Source organism: Tenrec ecaudatus, chromosome 18 (assembly GCF_050624435.1).
Source record: "Tenrec ecaudatus isolate mTenEca1 chromosome 18, mTenEca1.hap1, whole genome shotgun sequence".
Lineage (NCBI taxonomy): Eukaryota > Metazoa > Chordata > Mammalia > Afrosoricida > Tenrecidae > Tenrec > Tenrec ecaudatus.
In genome coordinates, this window is record NC_134547.1 from 32,093,437 (window position 1) to 32,108,165 (window position 14,729).

The window sequence follows — 14,729 nt, forward strand, 5'->3', positions numbered from 1 at the left end:
ACATACAGTTAAGAGAAAAAGCAGTCAATAAAACTTAAAAGAAAACGAGTAATAAAAAGGCACAAAATATATTTAGTTTCTGTATTTGAAATTAACATTATCTACTGGTCTTTGTAGTGCCTTAAATTTCTACTAATGGCAAACCGAATGCACCGGTAGTAAAATGTGTAATTTACCTATAATAAGCACTTTCTGGAGAATAAAAATAGCTTTAAAGGGTGTTTTTAAACTTATAAGATAATTTTCCCGAATTAAATATTTATTTGAAGGCAGTTCCCCCTCCCTTGCCCCCAACTTGTATTCTTCTTGCTTTGGGTGGAAACCAGTCCCTAACATACAACTTGCATCTGCCCTCGTTGTGGGGCGGGTGGGAAGGTAAAGAACTATGTATGGTTCTACACCGATTCCAAGACTGGGTCAGCAGTCCTTTTTGAAGCTCTGGGACCAAAAAGCTCCTGGAAGCGATCCCTTTTCCTTTATCCACAAGAACGTCCTGTCAGTATCCACAGCGCATTCTCCAAGGAAGCAAGACTATTCCCACCCGCTTCTGTTTGTAATGGACTGGTTTGAAAAGGCACGGCAAGCCACTGGTGAATGGTGTATTCTGAAAGCACTTTGCTGTGTCTGCTCTTCACTGAAGGCTCCCTGGTGAAGCAGTGGTTTGAAGCACTCGGCTGCTAACTGGAAGGTCACCAGTTCAAACCGCCCAGATGCTCCATGACAAAAGGACAGAGGCAGCCTACTTCTGCTAAGACTACAGCCTTGCAGCCCCTGCGGCCAGGTCTAGCCTGTCCTGGAGTCAGATGTGCAGGCCTCAGGCAGAGGGCATTTCTGGGGAAACGAGAGGCGTGCCAGGCCAGGTTCTGAGCAGGGGCCCGCATGCCATCTCTGGTTTGCGTCCAGAACCTGGGAGACCTGATCCCTGGCTCATCAAAGTGGTGGCCAGCGCTCTTCAGCTTCAGTGAATAGTCCCTCGGACAAGGCCATCAGCCTGGTCGGGGACCCAACTGAGACCCTCGGTACGCTGCACCGCAGGGCCCAGCCCTCTCTGGATTGACCACTGCCAAGGACCCACGAGGAAAGGTCTGTTTCCTTTGAGGTATATGTTCAAATGGGCTCGGACACCCACTGTTTTCCCATAGCATGGAATTCCCTGATCCCTGGGTTGGACTCGAATTCATGTCAGCCCATGCGATGTGGACTCCCCACCTGCAGGCCAAAGACCCATCACAGGAACGGTCCTGGGATGGCAACTTCTAGGCATCCAAGTGTCCTGGCCGACTCAGCTCCCCAGGGAAGCCCAGGGGCCGGACACAGCAGCAGTCCTGGAAGTTTAGAGGACCTACAGATGCAACGCCAGCAGGGAATGCTCAGGATCCTGGCCCACAAGCTCTGTGGGGGAGCCCAGCAAAGGTGGCCACCAGGCCCTAGGCGGACAGAGCCTAAAGCACTCGGCTGCTAACCGAAAGGTCGGCAGCAGTTCAAGCCACCCAGCTGCTCCCTTTGGAAAAGCACCTGGCAAAGATCAAGTGCAGCCGGCACAAGGTTTGTAGAGAAGACACAGGTATTCCTTACCAACCTCCGCCCAGTGGGCCACTCTGCCTCCCAGACACCCTTCACAGGGCTTCCAAGTCTGTAAAGCTGTCCAGAGAGGGCAGCCTCGTCTTCCTCCCACGGGGCAGCTAGGGGGCTTGAACCACAGGCAAACCCACTTCTCATCTTACCAGGGCCCAGTCATATGTGTGTTGTGCATATGTGTGTATTTCCCCCCTGGGGAATGTAGACTTTCTCCGCAGCCCTGTGTGGTGCCCACTGGATATATATCTCCCAAGACATACTCCTTGAGAATGCACCCTGAAGCAGTGATTCCTAAGTCTGCATTGTACCTTAAAATCATTCAGGAGGATTATTAAAATGTAGAGTGGCTCTGATTTCCTAGATCTGGGGTGGGGCTAAATCTCTCTCGTGTGTGTGTGTGTGTGTGTGTGTGTGTTTCTTTTTTTTAAATTGCCTTAAAACCTGTCCATGCGTACATCTGTATGGATCTATATAATAACGTTTATTGATCCCACATGTTTCACTGGCCCAATGCGCCGACACCCATTGTATGAGTCATGTTCGCCATCGCTGGGTTTTGAACACCAGATCGAGGTTGGCACTTTTTCACAAGCAGCCTGGTGATTCCCATGAGGGCAGGGTAGAGCCCACAGGTGGGAAGACCAGGGTGGAGAACTTTCAAACAAAGTGACTAATTTATTAATGTGTGACCCGGGCACTAAAGCAGCTGGGTATCACGTGGCTTTACCCCGGGCTGCTAACTACAAGGTCAGTGCTATCACCAGCCACTCCCAAGGGAGTAAGATGAGGCTTTCTACTCCTGTAAAGAGATTCCGTTCTGAGAAACTCACAGGGGCAGCTCTGGCCAATCCTGCAGAGTCTCTCTAAGTCAGCATTGACTCAGTGGCTGTGATTTGGGGCTTAGCTTTAGCTAGAGGGTCACTATGAGTCAGAATAGACTCCAGGAGACAGCGCTTGGTGTTTGGCTTTGGCTTGAGCACTCAGAACTTTCAAAGTCCCCAGGTGACCCCCCCACCCTCCCTGCCTAGAGCAGTGGTTCTCCATCTGGGGGTCTCAACCCCTTTGGGGGTTGAATGACCTTTTCCCAGGGGTCGGCCGATTCATAACAGTAACAAAATTGCAGTTATGAAGTAGCAACGAAAATAATCTAATGGTTGAGGGGTCACCACAACATGAGGGACTGTCTAGAGAATCTCAGCATTACGAAGGTTGAGAAGCCATGGCCTAGAGCCTGCCTGGGCAGTAAGTAGCCTTTGGGATAGGTGGTGGGTGATGACTTGGCAGGGGAGGCAGCCTAGCCACCAGGAAGGGGTCTGAGAGCCCAGACTGAGGAACCAGGATGCCATGCAACCTACAAGTCCCTACCCTGACGCCCTGGTGTCCTCAGCCCACCAGTGGGAAGGTTGTACCTCATGCCCCTCAAAGGCTCAGGCTAATCTCAAACACTGTTTCTCCTGAATGGGGTCAGAGACATAGGTGTGAGACACCCATATGGCTGTGCACACTTAGAGAGGTACAGGTCTGTTTGCATGGCAACCCCATATAGGAAGGACCACCCTGACCTCCTAGGATGCTCTTGGCCCTTGAGGTAAAGGGAAGAACCAGGAACCAGGCCTCTGCTCTGAGAAGACACTTCATATGATTATTCAAGCCAGGGAATGCATGCGCGCGCACACACACACACACACACACACACACACACAGTTCCTTGGAGCTCAGCCTTGTGGGGTGCATGCCTGGCCAGGCAAACTCAAGGGCTGGCCACATGTGTGGGGTAGCTCTCCAAAGGACTTCCAATCAGCCCAAGGGCTTCATTTCCTCCTGGCAGCCTCTAAGCGGTCCCCCAACCACTTTCCTCCCAGGGCTGGGGAGGCCAACACACTCACAACTCCGGAAGAGGATCTCTTCTCTCGACCCTCTGCTCTAGTAAAGTTCCCACCAGACCATGGCCTCCACTGCTTGGGAACAGAAGGGCCATCCGCTCTCGTTCATGGCACTGGGTGACCGTCCCCACTGCTGTCCACTTCTACAGAGGCATGGGCACTGGGAACAATGTTGCTTTGAAAGATCCCAAACTGAGCATGCCATCTGCCTACTCCATTCCCGAATTCCTAAGAGACCTTCCTAAGAGACCTACCCAGGTCCCCATATCGATGCCCCGAGTTTATCACTGGGATAAACGCCTGCACTTGTGGTGGTTGTTAAAGTCCTGGGCTTCATTTTCTTTGTAAATTCCTAAACTCTCAAAATGGTCCTCTCTCATCATGCCTTTGCTCAGCCGGCCTAGGAATCTCCTTGGAGCTCGGCCCTGTGGTGTAGGGGTAGGGGGGTATCTGGCCAGGCACACTGTGGCCTAGTCTCATGTGTGAGGGAGTCTCCTGAGAACCCCACAAATGACCCAAGGGCTTCATTTCCCACTGAGAATCTCTAAGCTGTCTCCTAAGTGTGCTTCTCCTGGAGGGCGCTTCTCAGAGAGCTGGGCAGGTGAACACCTCCTAGCCCCCACCCAAGATGGGTGGAAGGAGAAACTCAACTTCAGGATATTTCCCGGGGCCCTGAGGTACCTGCCACTGCTGGATGTCAGCTGTGGAGTCCCCTGGGTGAGGATCTGCCGAGCTGGAGCACACATTTTCATCCCCAGAGAGCTCCAATCCGGGCTGGCAACAGCAAGCCTCGGGCACAGGGCATCGCCAGCCCTTTCTGCCAAGGATGGAGCGGCAGGGAGCTTGCCGAGCCCTCTCCAACCAAGGCTGGGCTCTGCCCAAGTCTGGAAGGGCCTTCCCTGTGCAGCCTGCCAGCCGCTCTGTCTAGTTGAGCGATTGGCCACTTAGACCATAAATGAGTCCAAATCTACTGGGGGAATCACAGAAACTGACCCACGCTTCCAGGGGTCACGGTCCTCCACCACCTCCAAGGTCCCTCTCCAGATGTCTGGGACTTGCTGACTTTGCACCTGCCTGGTGTAGGGGCCACAGGAAAGGGGAGGGGCCGGCGTCTCTCCAAGATGGTGGGTACACAGACAGTGAATTGTGGATCTCCGGCCTTCTGGCTTTTGAAGAAAAACCTCCACCTACAGTTCTCCATGCTGAAATCCCGGCGCCTCCTTCACAGGGCTTTGGAATAGCGAGAGGGCCGCTGTCCCCTGCCCTGTGGTCTGGGACAGGGCCAGACTGAAACTAGTCCTGGGGGGCTCAACTGGGGAGACGACTCAGATATATCAAAGGAATAAGATGTGGGCCAAAGCCAGGCACCTCTAGACAAGAGGCCTTTGCTCCCAAATGCCTAATAAAATGTTGGAAGCATCCGTTCCTTATTCCAATGGACGAATGAAATGCACTGAAATACCCCACGTGGACCCGGCTTTCCAGCGGCGTCTGCATAGATGCAGCTTCGACATTGGAATGCCGACAACTTCACCCTCCTTTAGAAACACAGGGCCAGGTGGCTTAGTGAGTTCAGCGCACCCATTTGCACAGGTTTATGTCTTTGGTCCTTCTGCACTTGATCTGCCAGAGGGTCCCTCACTTGTCCAGGGAGACCCTGCAGAGCTAGTCAGAGCCACTCCTACCAGTGCCTCTCGGCAAAGACAGGTGCATCTGCACGAGTCTCCTTGGAACGGCCTCCAGGAGGCTTTTCAGAGGCAGTACCTGCTTCCAGGTGTTGTTTTTTGGTGTTGTTTTTGTTTTTTTCTAAACCTCCAGAAGTATGCTCACTTTGAACACGAGGAACTGAGTATGTGCGTCCTCAATCGGATATTTATATAGTCTTTCCCCCGTCTTTACTTCGTTGCTACCAGGAGAGGAGAGAAATATGATGGGGCCTTGGCGGCGAAGCTTCAGTACATTAATATAAATTGTACGCTAATTCCCCCAAAGCATCTAGATGCTGTAAACCTGAAGACGTCTCACACAGCTGCTTATTGCTAAACAGTGCCTTGTCCAGAAGGGGACAATCTGTGTCTCTAATTGCTGTCACTGAAGCCGAGATTCATTATGTGACTTTCCCATTAAAATGTGAGCATTAATTTGTATAATGAAATATCACCCACTGCAGTGTTCATTAGCCATGCCCTACTGTATACGGCACGTTGTTAGCTACCTAGAAACTGTAGTTAATTTCACTAATGGATATTTCCCTACTTAGTGTTTGGGAGGAAATTTATACTGTAACATTACCTCTTAAACTTTTCAGGAAATTTAAATTTAATCCATTATTTTCAACCAAAGTTTGGGGCGCCGGGAAGGCTGGAAGGGCAGGGGTGAGGGCTGTGGAGTAGGAAGAAGGGTTTTCAGTTCAGGGGAGAACGCGTGACACGGGGCATTTCCAACTGGAACCGAACGAGACAAGGGAGGTGGGCAACCAAACGCATCTCCATGTGGGCAGACACGCCCTCTGGGTTTGCTTGTGTTTGGCTCTTTTCTCGGGGGGCTCCCCCACCCCTAAGCTGAGGCTATTCCACTGCAGGCCTCTTTTGTCTTGCCTTAGCATCATTATTGTTTTTAAGGACCTGCGAGCAGCGCAAGGCTTAACCATCCACTTTTTAAATGCATGGAATCTGCTCTGGTGAATGAGAGGGCAGCCTCTTAAGCTCCTGCTGAAGAGGATGGGTCTGCGCATCACTGGTCCGCTCGGTAGACACGGGGTGGGGGGGGGGGTACCTGGATGGGGCTAAACTTTCATTTCCACCCGCAGTGACACACCAGGCCCTTGTGGGGCGGGGGCCTCTCTGCAGATGAAAGTCAGCTCCCTTGGAAAGCGTGAACTCCGAAGCCAGCAGCTAAGGGACTCCACCACCCCTTTCATGGGGGTGAGGAGAGCAGTCTGGGGGCTGCCACCTGTCTCTGCACCATGGCCCTGGCATGCCACCCTCCGAGCCTATGGTGCCAGGAGAAACTGAGGCGGGCAGGGCTGCAGAGCCGGGCTGGGGGTAAGGAGGACCACCGATACACAGTACTTCCCTTTCACGTCGCCGGGAGGCTGCATCAGCATTGCGTGTGGGTGCCTGTCACTTCCTTTCCTCCTGCTGGGGGCGGGGTGGGCACCCACTGTCAAAGAAAGGCTGTGTTAATTCCCTCAACAAGCCAAACGCCACCAGAGAAGTAACAGTAGCAATACCGTGCAGTCTTCAAGAGGGTCGCATTCTGAGAGCAGGAGATCTCGCTTCCACCCACCATCCAACACGGAGCCCTCCTCTGCAGTGGGTGGGCACCTTCTGCCGGGCCCACCTGAGCACACACAGTGGGGCTCTCCTTCCCACTGCGACACTGTCCCCCTTGGCTGTATCTGTCATTGGCCAGCAGCCTCAGCCTGTGCAGACTGAGCCTCAGTAAGAGGCCAGTGACAACCCCCCACCCTCACTCCCCATGCACACAAGGACCACTGTCCTCTTTGTTCCCACCGAAGAGGTGACACAGGGCACCTGGTGACCAGGGTCCACCCCGCGGGGGGTGTGGCATTGCCAAGGCCAGCTCACCTCCACTCACTAACACCACCTGTGCACGGCCACCCCACAGGGTCCTAATCCAGGGCCCGGTGTGGAGCACAGCAACGCAGATCCATAAACCCAACACCCGCTTCATGCGAAGACGAGGCGAAAGCTAATGAGCTTTACATTTAATGAGTGCCTGAACTTTCACGCCTCTGAGCTTGCACGAGTGCCTCTTCCATTTCCCATCAATGGGCACCCTGGAGACAATGGGCCTGATGGGCGAACGTGGGTCAATCCCCGAGGGAACCCCAAGTCTGGAGTCCCAGGACCAGCACAGGGGCTTTATAGTCATCGGGAGTTTCTCTGGGGAGCACGGCTACCCCAGCCACCCCAGGACTGAGCATCTACCTGCTTCCGGCACATGAGCGAAGTGCCCCGGTATTCAATCCCTAAGGCGGGGCTGCAGGAGGGGCAGGGAGAGAGAGGCCCGGAAGTGGCTGTGGGGCTGTGGGGATCTGGTGGGGACACCTTGCCTGCCTCTGAGGTATGTTTTACCTAAGTACTTGCTGGTTCCGTTCCTCTCCTAGTGGCACTGGCTGGCTCTGAATTCAAATTATGGAGCCTGTTCTAGATGATAAATCGCATGGGCAGGCCAAGGGAATGCCTGCAACATTTCAACAAGAAGGGCAGGGCCGTGGTCCCTCCCTGTCCGGAGCCAGATGAGGCAGCCTCCAGTATCTAACTTCAGGGGGCACTGCCCTCCACAGCCATGGGTCTGGCTAACAGCCTTGCCCCATCCTTCAGCATCCAAACACCTGATGGGCAGCACTCCCCAATCCCTCTCTTTGACACAGGAGTGTGGGGAGCAGGGCGGGGACTGAGCTGATGCTGTGGAGAAAATGATGGAGAGTGGTCCCTACCCATCAATGCTCTAGACTGAGCACCCCAATAAAGATGGTGTGAGGAACACCCCCAGCAGTGCCCACCCAGGGACAGTGCACACGCATTACCCACTAGACCGCTCCGTGCTCTCCCAGTGGAAAAGCTGCCGCCGATGGTCTTTGGGGAAGTAGCCATCCTGTCCCATGGGCCACTTGCTCTGGCCACCAGGCCATTTGGAATGACAACAAAGGAGGGAGTAGGGGGAAGGCAGCATGGCACATCACAACAGCCTGAGCCCCGTATTAAATCGCTGATTAACAAATAACTTGATTTTGAGTTTTAATTACTCATGTAATCTACCGTTTTTACATTGTCATAATTGATGTTTACTTTGGTGGTTTTAAACATGTAACACTTTCTGAGCGATTCAAACACACGGGTGTCAGCATTTTCCAACTTCTTTGTTCTTAGATAAAAAGAAAATTGATCTTTATCTGGGTACCATTCTGCCTTTTCAACGAAGCAAATGCTGCTTCTGAGGGTGGGGGCATTTCCATGGCATCTTCATTTCCTCCCTTCTGAGAAGTTTCTAGAGTGCCAGTGTCCTTGGCCTGGTCTTTCCACTCAGTGTGTCTCCAGCACAGTGGTTATTGGGCATGATCAAGTGTGTTTTCCACCCTTTAGGACCACGACAACGAGAGGACATTTAGCACCTATCAAGTCTTGCCAGGCCACCCAGCCAGTTGCGTTCCTGCACTTACCAGACAAGTTCTGCCTGCTGCTAAGGTGAGCCTCCACCTACCTGGGAAGCCCATCTGAGAGACTGTGCCCAATGGCACGCCGCCCAGGAGCGCAGCGCCGGGGGCTCCATCCCCGCAAGCTCCTTTAAACAAGTCTCTGCACCCAGTGTGCTGCTGCAGACAGCATTCGACAGCATTTGCCTCTGTCTCCCTAGGGTACTATCCAAAGAAAGGTCCAATCGAAAGATGTTCGTGACAGAGAGGGCAGCTCGGAAGGCTAAGGCGACGGTTTGGGGCATTTTCTCGGAGGAGGCAGGGCCATCATGAAGGGTTCTTCGGCCTGGAGAGCTGCCGTGGTGGTGACGGTCCCCGAAGGCGGTGCCCGGGACAGGTGCTTTCTCCACAGCACACCTGCTGGCTCTTCGGGGCAGGGGAGGGCTGTCCTTGGAGAATTCTCTAGGGTGCACTCAGTTCCCTCACCCTACAACCCCATCTTAACTCTTCAGGTCCCTAAACTCAAAGACATGGACACACAACGGGAGCCGTTCAGGGATGTCAAAAGTATGTCCACACAGGATCAATGGACGGGCGCAGACTCTGGGGGAGAGGGCTGCTGCTGTTATGGTGGTTTGGGGCTGCTGAGTTGCTGTTGACTCATAGTGACCCTGGGCACCACAGAGCAAACAACTGCCCAGGCCTGTGCCATCCTCTCACTGTTGCCATCAAGTCTGTTCCAACCCCTGGCAACCCCGTGCCCAACAAGAAGAAACACTGCCTGGCCCCGCGCCGTGCTCACAGTTGATCCTACATTTGAGCCCACGGTGACAGCCACACTGTCAGTACATCTTGTTGCAAGCCTTCCCCTGGGCCACTGCCCCTCTCTGTTAGCAAGCACACTGGCCTTCTCCAGGGACTGCCATCCTCTGAAAACATGTCCAAAGCATGAAAGACAACGGAGCAGTCTGGTCGCACTTCTTCAAGACAGATCTTTGTTCTTCTGGCAGTCCCTGGTGGGCTCCATGTTCTTCACCGACCCCACATCTCCAGGGCATCGATTCTTCTGCAGTTTTCTTTAGTCATAGGAATGTGAAGCACTTGAAAATGCCATGGCTTGGCCCACCCTTCAAAGTGACATCTTTGCCCTCCACTGCTTTAACTCATTAACGGGGCAAAATTCAAAATCCACTGCCACGAAGTAGATTCCAACCCAGAGTGACCCTTGATAATAGGGTAAAGTGGCCCCTGTGATGAGTTTCTGAGACTGTAACTCTTCATGGGAGCAGAAAGCCTCGTGTTTCTCCCATGAGCAGGGCTGGAGAGAGGGAAGGAATGTGCCCGCAAAAGCATGTAGACTTAGATGGAGGAGATGTTGAGAAACAATCACTTCACATTTTGATATGTCGGTTGATGCGGGACCCTCTGACTCTGTAGCAATACATTTTGACTGACCCTGGTAAACTAAATGCCCGACATTCACAGAATATCCCTGATACCCTCTGCCCACCCCAGAGGGCAACCCGATGGGAAACACCCTGTGGATCTTGTGGTATGACCCAGCAGCTACTGATCCCCCACCACCAAGGGCACCCCAGCTCTAACCTGGGGTGGAACGTGGACAACATGTGAAAGCTGACCCCTGCCCTCCAGGCCTGATTGTGTTCACTAGTTCAGTCTGTCCATCAGTCATAGGACACAGGCTGGCTGCGCTCTTACTGTGTGCCAGTCTGAGTTGTGGGAACCAGGGCACCACCGGCCCATCAGGCAGCAGCTTGTGTGCTCAGGGGCTCCCATGTGGCTGCTTGGGGCAGACAAGAACAAAACCCAAACACAAGACAGGCCGCCTGGGGCAAGTGCTCCAGAGACCAGGAAGCAGAGAAAGAAAGGAGGAGAGGCTGAGCTGATGCGGCACAGACCTGTAGGTGGAAAGGGAGACCCCATGAAAATGGGGTCATGGGCCCAAGCCTACACAGAAGGGCGTCATGCCAGACTCTGCCTGGGAGAGAGCGTCAAGGTCAGGACTCAGAATGAGGAGCAACTTGAGCTCCCTGGGTCTTGCACCTGCACCCAGAAATGAAGGAGCCGGACACCCCTGCCAGGCTATGGCTTCCAATGGGTATGTGGGTCCTGCCCTTCAGAAAGTGCCACAGGTGCCTTGGGCAAGGCTCGTGGTCCTCCCATCTGAGTCCTCCAGGGAAAAGGCAGAAGCCTCATTGGGCAGCTCCTTGCTCTCCGTTCCCTTTCCCACCCCGTCTTGTGCGCCTACCCCAGGGACGTGCTTGCCTAGGGCCTGCGGGCCGGCAGACAGACAGTGAGGCAGCCCTCCCCACCCGCAAATGCTTGTTGGTGGGAAGCAAGTATGGGAAAACAAACCGTCCAACAAAACAGGATTGTTGCAGAAACTGTAAGGTTTATGCAAATAATGGAGCAGGGACCAGGAGGATCAGTTAGATTTGGGAGGCAGGGAGACCCTTTGTAGGAAGAACATCCCTGGCAGAGGGACTGGCAGGTGCCAACATCCTCCAGGACGGACCACCTGTGTTCAGGAACTACAAGGAGACTAGTGGGCTTGCGAGAGGAGATGGAGAAAGGTGAAGAGGGTGGTGAGCTGGGGTCTGGAGGCAGGCTGGCCTTCTGGGAGGAGAAGTCGTCTGTGTTGTCCTTTTCAGGGATCCCTCCTGGACTCCATGGGGGTGGGGGTATGCTCCAGGGTGAGGAAGGGGTGAGCACACAGATGGCAGGTAAACCCCGTAGTTCCCTGTGTGCAGGGGCGGTGCCAGGTGAGTACACCCAGCCCGTGGCAGGCCGTGTGCAGGGGCCGCCTGCACAGCCTTGCACCGTATTGATTCCGGGGGGAAACAGACGACAATTATTTCTGAAAATAGATGGCTTATTTGTCCATCCTCTGGGGCAGCTCATATGCCAATAGACAAAGTGTCAGGAGGAAAATCAAAGAAAATGGAGGTGTCCGTGTCGTAGATAAATTTGTGTCTTTTATTATTATCATTATTTGTATTGGCAGTGTCCAAGCAACAAGCAGCGGAGCCAGAATGAGGGCCTGAGGGCCGAGACAGGGGCCCAGGCTAGGTAGTGGGGTCCAGCACCAGTGGATATGAGCACCCCCATTTTTCTTGGGAGGATGGATGGTGGAAGAGAGCCGCCCCCTGCGTTGCATGGAGGTATGTGGTTAAGGGTAGTCTACTCTGCCTGGCTCCAGGTCCTCAGAAAACCGAGTCAGCCTGGGGGAACCCCTAGGGGAGCTGCCTGTCAGGACCACCAGGCAGCCTGCACTGAGCACAGCGCTGGGGAGGGAATTCTTCAGAACGGAACCAGGGAGCAGTGTCCTCCAGCCCAAGCTGAGGAACCAGACTCACACAGGGCATGCTGGAAGAGTACTGCAACCTAACCACCTTGTCCCGGCTCCCCTTTGGCCTGGGGCGACCCCTCCAGGAGACCAGGCTGCATGCTCACAGACAGGTGCCACCTGGCATCTGTGTCCAGCTGTGCAGTTATGCCGTGGGAAGACAATCCGTGAGTGTTCGGACCTACGGCGACAGGCCTTTTGAGACTTTCCTACAAGCCCCGGTGGCACAATGGGCTAAGCACTGGCCTGCAGGATTGGTGCTGCAAGCCGGACCGCTCCTGTGTGGGAGAGAGATGAGGCTGTCTGCCCTCATGACAGCCTCTGACGAGCAGCTCTAGCCTGTCCTTGGGCATCACTGGAAGTCGGAATCTGATCAGTGGCAGTGGCAGTGGTCTCTCTAATTTCAGAACTCCTTTGGGCCATTTGTGGTTCACAGTGGAGTTCTCCCTTCTTGAATGGGAGACCCAGCTCTGATTCCTGGCCAGCCAGCGTCCCTCCAGCACAGCCTCCCGCCAGAGTCAGGGGAGGCCGGAGTGATCCTGTGCGGTTGATCGAGTTACAGCGGGGCTTCCGGACCGAGGCGAGGAAGAAAGGCCTGGTGGTGGAGCTCTGAAACTCTGCTAATGACAACCCGATGGATCACAGGGATGGCGAGGCCCTACTGTGCATGATGCTGCCAGGAGCAGGGGCCACCCACACCGCACAGTAGGGCACAGCATTGAGAGCCTCGGCTCCTGAGTAAGGACATAGCCCCAGAGCTGGGAGTGGATCCTGGCAGCTGGGTCCCCAGCCACGGCTAACCTCTCACCTGTGTGGATCCGCAGGTGGACCTTCAGGTGGTGTGACGTCCGGAACGTTTTCCCGCAGTAAGGGCAGTCCTTCATGGCTGAGCCCAGGCTCCGGTCCCGGAGCAGCGCTGGCTGCTGGACGCCGGCCGGTCTCCCAGCCTCCTCGCCGATGTCTGCAATGGAGAAAAGCGTTCCCACATCACTTCAGCACATGTCAGAAGTTGTTCACACCAAAACTGCTAACGCCACATAAAGCTAAACACGTCAATACTACACCTGTCTATTTCATTCTTTAAATCTGACAGAATGCTGACAATTCATGTATTTTCTTGTTATTCTCTTAAATTATTTCATCTTTCCTATCATCATTTTAAGCAGCATATGGTACCTTTATATTGAACTGAATTAAACAAGAGAAGAAACAGCTGTGTCAGCAGCTGGTTTGATTTCTTCTTTTGCTTAGCTCCTATTAAATATTTTTTCCCCAAAAGTTTAAGAAATGTTGGTGTTTGTTGAATCAGATTAATTTATAATATTCACTTGCTGGAGAGTTCACGGCAGGATCGAAGTCACATTTGCATGATATCAAGCAAGAAACAAGGACATACAAGATGTCTTGGTTTTGTCCCCCGACATGCTATTTTGGGACAGGAGAGAAAATTATCCCAAACAGACCATTTCTCCAGTGTAGAGTCTGAGACCCATTGCTGGCTGGCGTAATCTCACAAAAGAGTATGGAAATGTGCTTCCACAAGTAGACCATGAGAAACACAGAGTGACAGAGTCAAAGTCCCAGGCGGAAATTCAGCTGCAGAACTCCGAGAAACTTTGAGCCTTGTAGTGAGGTGCCTTGACAATGTTCCCCCTGTAAGGTATCAAAACACATGTTCCCTCCTGCTGTCTGTCATGTACTGCAAGGCATTTGACAATGGAAGAGGATTTACAGAAGACAATGAAGACGAAGTCCTGACCCCAGCAGCGGCATCCCCAGTGGTCTCACCTGCATGTGAACGTGGGACATTGAATACGGACGACTGGAGACTAAGGGGGGCATTTGGACTGTGGCACTGGGGAAGAAGGCCAAACATGTCTGGGCTACCAGAAGAACAGATCCACCATGGAAGGAGTACAGCCAGAATGCTCCTTAGAGGCCAGGATGGCCAGACGTTGTCTCACGCACTGGGTCAGGAGAAGCCACTCTCCGGAGAAGGACACCATGCTTGGTCAAGTGGAGCAAAATAGAGGAAGGCCCTCAGTGAGTTGGAGGGACACGGTGGCGGCAGGAATGGCTGCAAATGTAAGTGCAGTTGTGAGGCCGGTGCGGGCCCTGGCGGTGTTTCCTTCTGTGTACAGAGGGTCGCTGTGAGTTGGAACCACCTTGCTGTCCCCCAACAACAAGTCTTCTGCCCAGAAGGGATGGCACATCATGGCACACAAAACTGTGAAAATGTGGGGCAGTGGGAGTCGTTATTACTGCAGGGCCCACCGAGGCCCGACATCACAGGGTACAAGGTGAGATGCCAGGGTACGGGGCAGGGGTTGAGGCTGTATGGGAGCAGAAAACCCATGGGAAACCCATAATACTGCCAGGGCTCCGGACACAGTTAAAATACACTGACTGGACCACTACCCATCATTGCATGGGACTCTGATGGTAAAAGTGATGCCCCGGTATTTCAAATACCAAAGATGTCATCATGGTGGACAGGCTTCAGCAGAACTTCTAGACTCAGCTGGCCTAGGGTGCAAGACCTGGTGGTCTACTTCTGAAAAGCAGCCAAGGAAAGCCTCATGGGTTACAGGACATTGCTCTGGACACATCAGCAGCAGGAGCAATTCCCAGAGGTGGAAAGCATGCTTGGTGGGAGAGCCTGGTGAGAGGGCCCACAGAGAAGCCTCAGATGTGATGGTGATGGTGATGTGGCAGCAGGCGACACTTGCTTTTGCCGGAT

The 14,729-nt window shown here is 53.5% G+C and overlaps 1 protein-coding gene across 1 annotated transcript in view; it reads right to left on the minus strand.

The window, feature by feature from the left end:
• ZNF536 (zinc finger protein 536) overlaps window positions 1–14,729 on the minus strand; it is a 271,710-nt gene that overhangs the window by 169,477 nt on the left and 87,504 nt on the right. The window contains exon 2 of the mRNA XM_075537372.1: window positions 12,798–12,950. Within this exon, the coding sequence (XP_075393487.1) occupies window positions 12,798–12,950 (153 nt within the window). The remainder of the gene's footprint in view (window positions 1–12,797; window positions 12,951–14,729) is intronic.